We start from the raw sequence: 13949 nt of genomic DNA, 5'->3' as shown, positions 1-13949 counted from the left end.
GTTCCTGAATGCGAATTTATAGGTTTAACTGGCAGGGCACCACAGACTTTCCTGCCTCCTAGTGACCCATGGCCACGCCCTTTCCAACAAGTTCTAGATCTCAGTGCTGAGGGAGGTAGACCCTCTTCTTTGGACACTCCACCTAAGTCCTAGGGTAAGGGCTGTTCCTTCTATCTACTATTCTTATATTCTTTAGAGTTCTCTTTACTTTTTATTAGCCAATCCCTTGTTACTCTAATCCCCTGGTATATTTTGTAATTCTTCATAAATACTTTCCCTGCTCAAATTACTATGTGGTTTCTCTTTCTTCATCAGACTCTGACTGGAACAGCCAGAAATAACAGTAGGGTAAAGGAGAAATAAGTCAAACTTGAAGTGACAGATTTGAGAATCGTCAACACAAATGATACAGAAAAGTGTTTTGCTTCTGCATATATATTATAAATATATTTAATTTTGTGGGAAAATTAATATGAAATATCACAGTGACATCAACAATATTCATTTAAAATTTATACTGATTACTTTAATTGTACATTTATTTTATGAAATGTACTTACCAAAATCATAACCTTCTGGAATAATACTTTCATCAGCAATACCATTCCTCAGGCTGTCCTATTAAAAGACAAATGGATTTTATTTATATTCATGCCAATATACCTTTATTCTACAAAATCCTATTATATGCAAAAGAAAAATGCCTAAAAGCAATTTAAAAATAACTCAAACTTAGCAGAACTTAGCTAAGAAAATATTAAAATGGTTAGACACTATCTCATTAAACTACTATTATATAAGAATGCTCTAGAAAGTTTTAGGATATGTGTGTTTATATATATGTGTACAAGCACATACACAAAATTTGACAAAATTCAACATTTATGAAAAAAACTCTCAACAAAGTGGGTACAGAGGTAACGTATCTCAACATAGTGAAGGCCATAGATGACAAGCCCACAGCTATCATCATACTCAAGAGTGAAAAGCTGAAAGCTTCTCCTCTAATATCGGGAACAAGACAAAGAGGCCCACTTTCACCACTTTTATTCAACACAGTATTAGAAGTCCTAGCCAGAGAAATTAGTTAAGAAAAATAAAGGCATACAAATTGGAAAGGAAGAAGTAAAACTGTCACTATTTGCAGATGACATAATAATATAAATAGAAAACCCTAAAGACTCCGCCAAAAACTGTTAAAACTAATACTAAATGAATTAAATACAGTTGCAGGATATAAAAATCAATACATGGAAAACTGAGGTGTTTCTATACACTAATAACAAACTATCAGAAAGAGAAATTAAGAAAAAAATTCCATTTACAATTGCATCAAAATGTAACAATAAATTTCACCATGGTGAAAGACTTGTACCCTGAAAATGATAAGGCACTGAGGAAAGAAAATGAAAAGGACACTAACTGATGGAAAGACATTCCATGCTCATGGATTTGAATAATATTGTTAAAATGTCCATATTACCCAAAGCAATCTACAGATTCAATGCAATCACCATCAAAATACCAACTGCATTTTTCACAGAAATAGAAAAAACAATACTAAAATTTGTATGGAACCACAAAGGAACCCGAATAGCCAAAGCAATCTTGAGAAAGAAGAACAAAGCTGGAGGCATCATCCTCCCTGATTTCTAACTATATTACAAAGCTTTAGTAATCAAAACAATATGGTACTGGCATAAAAACAGATACAGATCAACAGAATAGAAGAGACAACCCAGAAATCCCATGCATATATGGTCAGTTAATTTATAACAAAGAGCCAAGAATATACAATGGGGAAAGGACAGTCTCTTCAAAAAAAGGTGTTGGGAAAACTTGACAGCCATATGCAAAAGAATGAAATTGCACTACTATCTTACATGATAAATGAAAATAACTCAAAATGAATTAAAGACTTGAACATAAGACCTGAAACCATAAAAATCCCTAGAAGAAAACAGGTGGTAATTTCCTTGACATCAGTTTTGGTGATGATTTTTTGGATTGGACAACAAAAACAAAGGCAACAAAAGCAAAAATAAACAAATATGACTACACCAAATTAAAGGCTTCTGCACAGCAAAGGAAACCACCAATTACATGAAAAGGGAACCTTATGAATGAAAGAAAATATATGCAAATCATATACCTGATAAGGGGTTAATATCTGAAATATATATAATGAACCCATATAACTCAAAATCAAAAAAATAAACAATCCAATTAAAAAATGGGCAGAATACCTGAAAAGACATTTTTCAAAGAAGAAATACAGATGGCTAACAGGTACATTAAAAGATGCTCAACAACACTAATCATTAGAGAAATGCAAATCAAAACCACAAAGAGATACCACCTCACACTTGTTAGAATGGCTATTTTCAAAAAAAACAAAAAATAACAAATGTTGGTGAGCATGTGAAGAAAAGAGAACCCTTCTGCTCTGTTGGTGGGATGCAAATTGGTGCAGACACCATGGAAAACAATATAGCGGAGCCTCAAAAAATTAAAACAGAACTACCATATGATCCAACAGTTCCACTTCTGAGTATTCTCCTGAAGAAAACAAAAGTACTAACTTGAAAACATATCTGTACCATGTTCACTGCAGCATTATTTATAATAGCCAAGATATGGAAACAACCTGAATGTCCTCCAAAAGGTGAATGAAGAAAATGTTTTACACACACACACACACACACACACACACACACACAATGGAATATCACTCAGCCATAAAAAAGAATGAAATTGTGTCATTTGTGACAACACAAATGGACCATGAAATAGCTCAGAGAAAAACAAATACTGTATTATCTCACTTCATGTGGAATTTAGGAAAAAAAGACAAACTCATAGATACAAACTCATAGACTGGTGGTTGCCATAGGGGGGGAGTGGGGATGGGCAAAATTGATGAAGGGAGTCAAAAGGTCCAAACTTCCAGTTATAAAATAATTATTATGTCATGCGGATGTAATGTACAACATGGCGACTGTAGTTAATAATACTGTATTGCATATCTGAAAGTTGCTAAGGGTATATCTTAAAAGTTCTCATCACAAGAAAAAAAACTGTGTAACTATGTATGGTGATGGATGTTAACTAGACTTACTGTGGTGATCATTTTGCAATATATACAAATATCAAAACATTATGTTGCATACATGTAACTAATAAATGTTGCATGTCAATTATATAAAAAAAGGCATGTGTTTCTGTACAGACACATATATATTCACCTATTTCTGTAAATTCTGCTAATGGATTTTGCCTAAGGAAAAAAAGGACAACTGACTACAGTATGTCAGATAAATGACAATGAATAAAACCTTATGCAAAATATGATACCAACAAAAGTGTATATGCATATATCAAAAAAACTTACCAATGATTCATCATAATTACCAAGATAAAACATCTGAGACTTCACATTCCAATAGGCAAAAAGGTTATCCAATAGGATTAACTGAAAATAAATCAATTTTATTATAAGCCTCATTTTCATCGAAGATTCTTTAACATATGCTTTTTTCAGAATCTCAAATAATTGGTCATATAACAGTTAAGCAAGTAAACACAATTCACAAAAATCCTTATCTATATATTATCATTTGCTTTCCTAATTAAAAGTATCTTTTGTCAAGCCCATGGGTTGACAAAATGTATTTGTTTATTTTACCTTACGAAATAGTTTCTCAGTTTCATCATGTAAACATGGAATCCAGTATTGATCAGTTGTCTAAAAAGGAAAATAAAAAGCAGTAAAAAACTGTCACTTGCATGTGAAATGGCAGAGTGATAAATAGAATCTATCATGCCCTAGACCAAGTTTCCATTAAAATGTCCTTGAAAACATAACATTCAGGGGCTTCCCTGGTGGCGCAGTGGTTAAGAATCCACCTGACAATGCAGGGGACACAGGTTCGAGCCCTGGTCTGGGAAGATCCCACATGCTGCAGAGCAACTAAGCCCACGCACCACAACTACTGAGCCTGTGCTCTAGAGCCCACGAGCTGCAACTACTGAGCCCATGTGCCACAACTACTAAAGCCCATGTGCCTAGAGCCCGTGCTCCACAACAAGAGAAGCCACCGCAGTGAGAAGCCCACGCACCACAAAGAAGAGTAGCTCCCGCTCGCCGCAGCTAGAGAAAAAAAAACCCGCAGGCAGCAACAAAGACCCAATTCAGCCAAAAATAAAATAAATTTTTAAAAATAATAATAATAAACATTCAGTCAAAGAATATTAACTGAATATTCTGCATTCAAGGATCTCATTGCTTGGTGGAAAAGCAAACTAGTAAACAAATTACAAACAGGTAAGTGCCATTATGGAGGTTAAATTCACAGTACTCTGGGAGAACATGGTGGGAGCCTCAATCTCAGGGATGTGATGGCGAAAGTGATATCTAACCTAATAAGTGGCATTAATAGAAATTATCGATTCTAAATTCAGTAGGGAATATGATTCACGGTAGGAAGATATTTGAATATACGACATGTTCAAAGAAGTGAAATAGCCCAATATGGCCAAAGAACATATTCAAAACGGAAAGAGGTAAAATTTGGTATCTTACCTGGGGACAGATTACAAGGGGATTATAAACTATTTTAAGACAAAACTATGGACTTTATTCTGAGAGCAATGAAAAGTCACTGAGGGGAATAAACTGATATCAGATGCTTATGTTAAAAAGATGGTTTTCATTTTTTTTCTAGAGAACTAAATGGACTAGAACAGTGTTGCTCAAAGTTTTCACACAATTAGGATCACCTGGAAGGCTTTTTAAACTAGATTGCTGGGTCCCAACCTGAGTTTCTAATTTAATATGTCTGGTCTGGGGGACAAGTTTCCAAGGACCTCCAAAACCAGTGGTGAAAATCACTGCTGACACAGTTACCAATCACCTTCACATTGCCAAATCCAATGGCTAATTCTCCATCCTTATTTTTCAGCGTTAACAGTAGCATTTGACAGTTTACCTCACCCAACTTTATTGAATAACTTTTGACTTTTCTTTTTTCTCTTTCTGCTTGAGGTGGATCCAAGTTTTAAAAACAAATCATACACAAAAACTTAATGAACATAACAAATAAAAGAATGTAATGAAATCCTATAGAGCAGTTGAACTGAATCAACTGAACTACACATGGCAATAAATACATGTCACAAACAATGTGTAGAGAAAAAGGGAACTTACAGAAGAATCACATAACATATTTATGTAAACTTTTAAAAATCTACCAAATACTACACAGTTTTAATGGCTATATTATATGAAGTTTAAAAACTTAGGATGTTTATCTCTTGGGTGGGAGAGAAGAGTGGAGTGGAATACAAAAGGAATTTACACTTTATTCATAACAGCCTATTCTTTAAAAGTATTTAAAACTTAATCTAAATGACAAATTCAACAATCATGCCTTCTGGATATGAGCAAATGTTTCATAATTCTCTATGTGCTCCTATACTTTTAAAATTTCTCAATTTGAAAAATCAGACAGGAAGAAAGTATGCCACGATTATTAATAATAGTGATGATAAAATGATTTGTTTTTTAGGCTTTTCATGACTTATCAAAGATTCTGAAATGAACAGTACTTTTATTTTGTACTTATGCATTTAAAATTCAGAATGGATTTTTAAAGAAAATAAGTATCAAATATCATAATTGGCAAATAATAATAGGCTCTCACATTTGAAACTAAATTTGACTGTCAACCATTTTTTGAACTGTGAAACTACCTACCCTCAGTTCCAATCCAGTCTATGAACTTCCTGTACCACTTCTATACAGATACCTACTCCTGATGCTGGCATATATTAACAGTAATTACTAATTTAATTAACTATACTGCAAAATTAAATATGGTTGAATTTCTTTTTAAACAAAGTACCTGCATGCTGAGATTCTGAAGGGAAATACCAAATGACAGTGGGTTGTCTCGATTTGTGACCTAAAGAGGAAAACAGAGTAAATTTTACTCAGATTTTTAGTAGTTGTATAAAATTCATATTATAGAAGAACTTCACTTTCTGGGAAGTATGCTATTTTGAACATTCAGAAACATTTTCCAACTTTCCGGAATAATTTTTATTCCTATATTTTTCCTATTACTAATTAAAATATTAAGTATCAATGTGTTAGTGTAGTACAATAATAATACATCTGCATAATGTTTTTCAGTCTGCAAAAAAAGAAGTTTATAAAAAAAGTGATTGACCCTCACAATAGAACTATGAGAAGCCAATGATTATGTGTTTGAGAGAATACATGATATAGTTGACATCAAACAATTAGTTAAGTCTAGCTCTAATGATTCCTAGACCATTGCTCTTTCCAGGAAGTAAGCACAGTATAATTTAAAGTATTTTGAAAATATATAACTGCTAAATTCATAACTCCCATCCATCAAAGGTGATTATAATATAAGCAAGGCATTTACCTTCATTATCTGATGTTTGAACATTTTAGGAAAGTGTAATCAAGGCACTAAGGACTGCAAATTACAACTATAATTATAAAAAATAAAGATAATGTCATCTTCAGCTCTATATCCCTCCACTTCCCAGCATCTCATAAGTTGACCACTACAGAGCAGGTGTCAACAAACAGTAAAATAAATATAAACCGTTATCACCTATTAAAATACTTACATCATCTTCATAGCGAATATGGATGTTGGAAATTTTCACTTGAAGATTTTTTATGATCTGAGTAATTAATTTTTCTGTAAAAGTGTCCTGTTTCTCCACCTGATGTTTTTCTACAATTGCAAATATCCATTTTTAGTTTGAATGAAAAATACACTCTATGTGTATACACGTATTGACGTAACATAACTGTTACCTTGTTAAAGAAATATATCTGTACTTGTAAACAGAACACTAAAAGCCTGCTTTCCATAAGTCTTACATACCAAAAGACTTTCACAGGTGACTAAATGCACACAGTTTTCAAAAGCCACTTTCTTATCCAATCAAACTAAAGCCAAACATGTAGAATTTACTGTGATCAAATTTTATAATTTCTGTTAGCTATACCTGAGTACATAAGGACATAGAAAACAATAAAGATTATTAGGTAAGAATTATAATAGGCTTATATTAGAAGAGCCAGAAACAGTAGCAAAGAATGAATCTCTGCTAAAATTTATGCTATCATCATAAGTTGTCTGTGGTTAGAAGTATAAAAGAGCTGAATATGCTCCTTCCCCAGTGAATACAAAATAGGAAGATATAAGATCCTTTCCCTCTCTCCTTTTAAGCAAGGATGAAGGAAGTTCATCATTTGTTTCATTTTCCAAAATGAGATTAACTATCTCTTCAATACTTTCCAGGGAAATATAAAGAATTGAGGTTCCTAATTTCTTTTTTAATATGCCTGTGATAACCACTAATTACTAACGTTTTGCCCCCACTTGAAAATGCCAATGAAGGTGATCTCCTTTCCTATTTCTAGTCCTATTCCACCTGTATATACATATTGTCTATCTTTTCCTCTAATGACCTACACTCCCTAATTCAGCTGACCCAGAAGGTCTCAGATAAAGAAAAGTTGAAGATATCATATGTACATCAAAGACAAGTGTGAGTGAACAAGAGATAAGTGAACATATTTGAATATATTGAAAAGGACTTTAGAATTAAAAAGTGGAAAGTAGAATATAAACTATTTGAAGACAGAACATTTTATTTTAAATGTTGAATGAATCCCACCACTACCTAATAAAATCCTCTGCTCTATAAATTTATTCAGTCAGTCAATTAAATGCTAAATCTTTCTTTCCCTATCCACTAGTTCCTTTCTGACTTCCTTATCTGGCTCTGATTCCATAATAAATTATTTCACCAACACTTTAAACTCTGTGCTCTCTTTTTTCTCCTTTTCCTCTGTCAATAAAGCTCCAACCCTGCATAAAACCAACAGTCTACTTTTTATATAATCATGTGTATGCCTTGCCAGGTGAGTAGTGGAGGAGAAAAATTACAACCGAACAGATTGCAGCTACCGTAAGTTACTCATTACCAACTTCAACTCACCAGCAACCTTACTACATTTCTCCGGTCAACTTGTTCACACTCTCCAGAATAACTATTACAAAATTCTTTTTGATACTCTTCAAAGGTCCAACAACCCTTCCACTGCTCTCTTTACTCTTAGCAAATGACCTTACAACTATGGAAAAAATAGAAGTTTCTTTTCTGCAATCATCACTCAATCAAAACAGCTTTTTTTAAAGATGACCAATGACCTCCATGTCATAAATAATTATTTCTTAATCCTCAATTTACCTGATATCTCAGCAGGATCTGACATATTCTTTGCTTCCTAAAACACTCTTTTCCCATGGCGATATAATCTCCAAATTTATTTCTCCTTATCTAACCACTCTTTCTTGATCTCTTTTTTTTTTTTTTTTGGCTGTTTTCCTCCTCTATACAATCCTTAAATGTTGGATTTCCTTACAGCAGGCTCAGTCCTAGAAATGTTTCTCTTCTCATTCTGTACTGTTGCTGCAGGGAATCTCATTCACACCTTATAGCCTGAACTATCATCCTAATGCTGACAACTCTCAAAAGTATACTGGATAAAGTCGGAAGTGAGATATAATCACAGAGAAGTTGGTACATTCAGTAAACTACAAAGGTCAGTATGGCTGGAACAAAGAACAGAGAAGATATGAAAGGGATGGGGCCAGTAATGAGGCTGGAAAGGTAGACAGGATTCAAATCATAAGAGCTTTTATGTATCCTGTTGAAGAGTTCAAACTTCTACCTGATAACAGTAAGGTATAACTGATGTAATTTAAGCATGGTTATTTATATTTTATATTTAAGTATAAATAGGAGGGACTTCCAATTAAACAGGAGCTGCATCTATTTTTCTATTCCTCAGTAAAAGTAAAGACAAAAGTAAAGGGGAAAAATGGATAAATCTCCAAGACCAAAAGAAAAAGAGTGTAGAAGAATGAATGAATAAGAGAGAACCTCAAAAATTTAGAAGCTGGAAAGCAGACGGCCTTAGACAACATGACAGAGGAAGAAATCTGATCCTAAATGCCCGTAAATGAAGATGCCAATTGGATTTGGCAGGAGTTCTTGCATATGACACCAAAGGCACAAGAAACAAAAGAAAAAGTAGACAAATTGGACTTCATGAAAATTTAAAAATCTTGTACATCATAGGATGCTATCAACAGAGTAAAGAGGCTACCCAGAGAATGGAAGATAACTTGCAAATCATATATCTAATAATGGATTAACATCCAATTATATAAAGAACTCCTACTATTCAACAATAACAACAAAAAAAACAATTAAATGATGGGCAAAAGACTTGAACAGACATTTCTCCAAAGATAACATACAAATGGTCAATAAGCACATGAAAAGACGCTAAAATACTAATTTTTACAGAAATGCAAATCAAAACTACACGAGATACCACTTCATCCCATTAGGACCCTATTATCAAAAATATAGAAAATAACAGATGTTGGTGAGGATGTGAAGGAAATGGAACCCCTGTGCACTGCTTGTGGGATTATAAAATGGAACAAGTCCCTGTAGAAAACATTATGGCATTTCCTCAAAAAATTAAAAATAGAGTAGAATTACCATATGATCCAGCAACTCCACATCTGGGTCTATACCCAAAAGAATTAAAAGCAGTGTCTCAAAGGGATATTTGTACACCCATGTTCAGAGCAGCATTATTCACAATGGCTGAAGCACAGCAGCAACCCAAGTGTCCACTGATGGATAAATGGATAAGCAAAATGTGGTATATACATAAAACGGAATATTATTCAGCCTTAAAAAGGGAATTCCAACATGTGCTACAACATGGATGAACCTTGAAGACATAATGCTAAGTGAAATGAACCACTTGAAAAAACATGAATACTACATGATTCCACTTACATGAGTACTGAGAACAGTCAAAATCATAGAGACAAAAAGTAGAATTGTGGTTGCCAGCGTCTGGGGGTAATGGGGGAAGAATGGGTGGGTTATTGTTTATTGGGTGTAAAGCTTCAATTTTACAAGATGAAAGAGATATGAAGAGATATGGTGGTGATGGTTGCAATACAATAAATGTACTTAATACCACTGAACTGTACACTTAAAAGTAGTTAAGATGGTAAATTTTGTTATATGTATGCCACAATAAAAAAAAATTTTTTTTAAAAAGAGGATGGGGGGAGAAATGAATGACAACAGAGAGGAAAACATAATTACAAGAAGTGTTGCCAGGAAATGTGTTAAATCTCCTTTAATGTTTTTTTACCTGTTTGTCAGCAGGTAAACTGTTTATTGTTGCATTTTTTAATTTAAAAAAATGCATGGCAAGGATATTTTGATCAGTACACATATATTTCTTTTAAGATGCTTAGCTATCAAATGAAGGACAGAGGAGCATAAGGTAAGCAGATGACAAGGTTAGGAAAATGACTTTATGTTTAAAGATAAGAGAGGCTACATTATATTTATATGCCAAAGAGAAAGATTCACTAGAAGGAGAAGTTAAGAGTCAGAGTATAGAGTGTAGGTGTTGATGGTGACACCATTACTATCACTAGCATAATAGGAAAGGGGTTAGATTTCTGCAGGACATCTCTGTCACTGACAAAAGAAGTGGATTGAAGTAATGGACCATTTTGGTCTAGGCTGAATAGGAATGGATGTGAGCCAGAAGGTAAACAGATTTGGGAAAATATATCAAGAGACTAAGTAACTCCAAAAGGTGAGGAATTGATACAATTGGAATAAGAAAGAGAAGACAAGAAAGGTAAGAAAATATACTTGATGAAATTAATTACTATAGTTAAAATCTAAACTTACTCTTATAAGCTAGGGATATTATTTGCACTAAATAATAAAATTTCTATAAGGTAAAGTTTCTGTAAACATGATAAAACATAGAAACCACATTAAAATTCCTCATGTAATAAGATTGTCATATTTTTAAAGTAATCTCAGTGCTTCCAGAAGAAAATAATACTCAAATGTGATAAATATTTAGGTCTTTTCCACTTTTCTTATTACCATTCTTATTTGTTTTTACCTTGATCAGCTACTTTTCGTTTTGCTTCTTCTATCCTTTTCAGTTCCTGTTGCTTTGCTTCAAAGAGTTGTTTTTCTTCTTTTAAAGGATCATATTTTATTCCTACAGGAAGTATAAAAAAGGAAGAATCTTAATTACCTTAAATTTACTCATTCCAAAAAATATCCTGGAAAATAATCACTAATTCAAAGTCTGCAATAATTAGAGTAAAAACCAATTTATGTTGTATTATCAAATACCAAATTTAAATATTAAAAAAATCTCCAAAAACTCACCAAAATTATTTGAACAAACATAATTATCAAATATAAAGATTTTTCCATGCACAAAAAAGAGTAACTGAAATGATAATGTTTAAAATTTGACTTACTAGAAGAAGGCACTATGAGTAGATAAATGTCTTCCAATAGAGCTTCAACTGGTTGGGTATAAAGATTTTTCCATGGAATTATAAGACTAAGATTACCTACATGAAAAAAAAAGACAAAAAATATTATTCTTTCAACCTAGATTTACTATCAGCTTATTTTCTGTCAGGCATTAAAAGAGATAACAAAGTAGCCTTTGACCTTATGAGCTCATTAACTTTGTAGAAAGCTATTTTACAACCATAAACAAAAAGCCTTTACAGTGATGATTTGAAATTATTTGTACTAGTATTGTTGGAAAATCTACTAAACCATATTCTAAATATTTACAAATTTCTATTTCTGGTGATATGTACCACAAACATACCAATACTATTCTTCCATTAATCAACAACCCTTGATATTATAATATTGATTTTCCCCAATTCTTACTCAAAATCTCTAAGAAATATTTTTCTCATACTTTAAAAAGGTAGGTTACATACTTTATATGTGTATTTTTTATATATAGATTTTACATATATATTACATGGTATATATATAGTATATACATAAGTATGATTATCATAAGTGTATGTACTAACAAATTTCTATGGTAATAATCAAGGATCCTAGGCAATATTAGAAAATCGTTCCAACTAATGAAAATATTTTACTACAACCCAATAGCAAAGTATTTTAAAAAGCATTAGATTTCTAGAACTAAAAAATACTATGCAAGGGGCTGATTATACTATTAATTCTAGTTTTATGTATTTACAAAATTTCTATAATAGTTTTTTTCAATATTTAAAAATTTTTTTACAAAGTATGAATCTCTAGATTTAGAAATAGTTGTCATGACTGGGGAAGGGAAAGACTTCTTAAATACACCAGTGTTGCATTAACTGGTTAGTAATACATACTCAGACATGTCGCATTACATAACCCCCAAAATCCATGTTTTAAAAAACCCCAAATTGAGAAAAAGATTTCTTCATAATAAGTCAATTCAGAAAAAAACAAAGTATCTGATTTCTAAAAGAGGAATAACTTTCTAAGTTTTAAAATCAGAGAAGATACTGACCATTTCCAATTTCCATACTATCCAAAATATAACCAAAATGAAGTGAGCAAATTGGGAAAGATAACTGTGACGAATTTGACAGTTTACTTATAAATGTATCAAGCAGACTGCTTATACACATATACACGCATACATTAATAATCCAAAAAAGTAAGTGAATAAAAGGACATAGAACAGTGCCACAATAGCATTAAGTATGCAAAGAAACACATATAAAACTAACAATGTACCATTTTTACCATTCAGTTTTTTTTTTCTTTTTAAAGCCAAACTGTTTTTTCCTCTCCTTATGAAGTGCAGGCTTCTTATAGAAAATTTAGAAAATTCAGAAAAAATATAAACAAAGGTAATTTCAAAAATCTTCCACATGAAAACAATTACTTTGAAAATACGTATTTATATTTGATATGTATATAATTCTGCATGCTAAATGAGGAGAACTTTGAAAGATCAGTAAGATTAACAACCCCCATTAATGGCAAGGGGGTTGACAACATGTTCTTATAAAACTGGCTGTACTACTGTACCACTCATTTGGAAATGTGTACCTCTTTCATTCAACAAACTGTGTTCCTACTATATGCCAAGTATTGTGCTAAGGGAGGATACAATAAAATTAAAATAAAATTTTAAAATTAAATCCACTTCTCAAAAAACTTACTGTTTAGCAGAAAAAATAAATAATAATGATATTAAAGAATGTCAGGTTCTATGATAGAGATATGCAAACGACACCTTAAATGAGTCTCAAGATTATCTTATGTATTAGGTATTAGCGCAGTGTACCTTCTACCACCTTATATTAACACTGAAAATTACCTTATCATCATTTTTAAACATGGTCAAAAAAGAAAAGAGAGAAAGGAAAGAAGGTAGGTTCTAAATGAAAGCAGGTCGATTTACTGCTTTTATATATATATTTTTTATTTTTCTTGAACTGATGTTAAATTTATATACACTGATTTACAATGAATATAGTTATAAAATTCAATGACTTTTAGAATATTTTCAAAAGGTATGTGAAAATGTTTACTGTAATATTTTTGTACCAATAGAAATATAAGATTACATTGTCCAAATACGCATTCAATGGATTATTACACTACCTTAAGAAATAAGGGAGGTCTAATTAACATGGATTATGAGCAATCTTTATTAAATATCAACTTAAAAATAGAATATAAAATCATACATATACCATGATTATAGGAAGTCAAAATGTTCACATGTAAACAATAATTTAAAAATCTGCAAAAATAAATATATTAGGTGGAAATAAATATATTAGGTGGGTGACATTTTTCCCGTCTTATCTATACTAGTCTTTAAATTGTGGGGGTGGGGGAAAGGAGGGAAACAGAATTTGAGTCTCAGCAATGTAAATGTAAATGATAAAAACTTTCTTTGGCATACAGTCTAATACCAACTGTAAGAGCAC

The 13949-nt window shown here is 32.1% G+C and overlaps 1 protein-coding gene across 4 annotated transcripts in view; it reads right to left on the bottom strand.

Annotated features, from left to right (window-relative positions):
• The window catches only part of VPS13A (vacuolar protein sorting 13 homolog A), a 273046-nt gene that overhangs the window by 231987 nt on the left and 27110 nt on the right, over window positions 1–13949 (bottom strand). For all 4 annotated transcript variants that reach the window (XR_009008570.1, XM_007182294.2, XM_007182295.3 and 1 more), the window contains exons 4-10: window positions 11448–11543; window positions 11078–11179; window positions 6664–6773; window positions 5904–5963; window positions 3686–3745; window positions 3392–3472; window positions 561–618 (exon numbers count right to left, since the gene is read on the bottom strand). Coding sequence is in view for 3 of the 4 variants with exons in the window: in XM_007182294.2 (XP_007182356.2) it covers window positions 561–618; window positions 3392–3472; window positions 3686–3745; window positions 5904–5963; window positions 6664–6773; window positions 11078–11179; window positions 11448–11543 (567 nt within the window). In the remaining variant the exon portion in view is untranslated. The remainder of the gene's footprint in view (window positions 1–560; window positions 619–3391; window positions 3473–3685; window positions 3746–5903; window positions 5964–6663; window positions 6774–11077; window positions 11180–11447; window positions 11544–13949) is intronic.

Source organism: Balaenoptera acutorostrata, chromosome 6 (assembly GCF_949987535.1).
Source record: "Balaenoptera acutorostrata chromosome 6, mBalAcu1.1, whole genome shotgun sequence".
In the NCBI taxonomy this organism is placed as follows: Eukaryota; Metazoa; Chordata; class Mammalia; order Artiodactyla; family Balaenopteridae; genus Balaenoptera; species Balaenoptera acutorostrata.
Note: the sequence above shows the minus strand (reverse complement) of the source record. Positions and strands in the feature narration are given on the sequence as shown.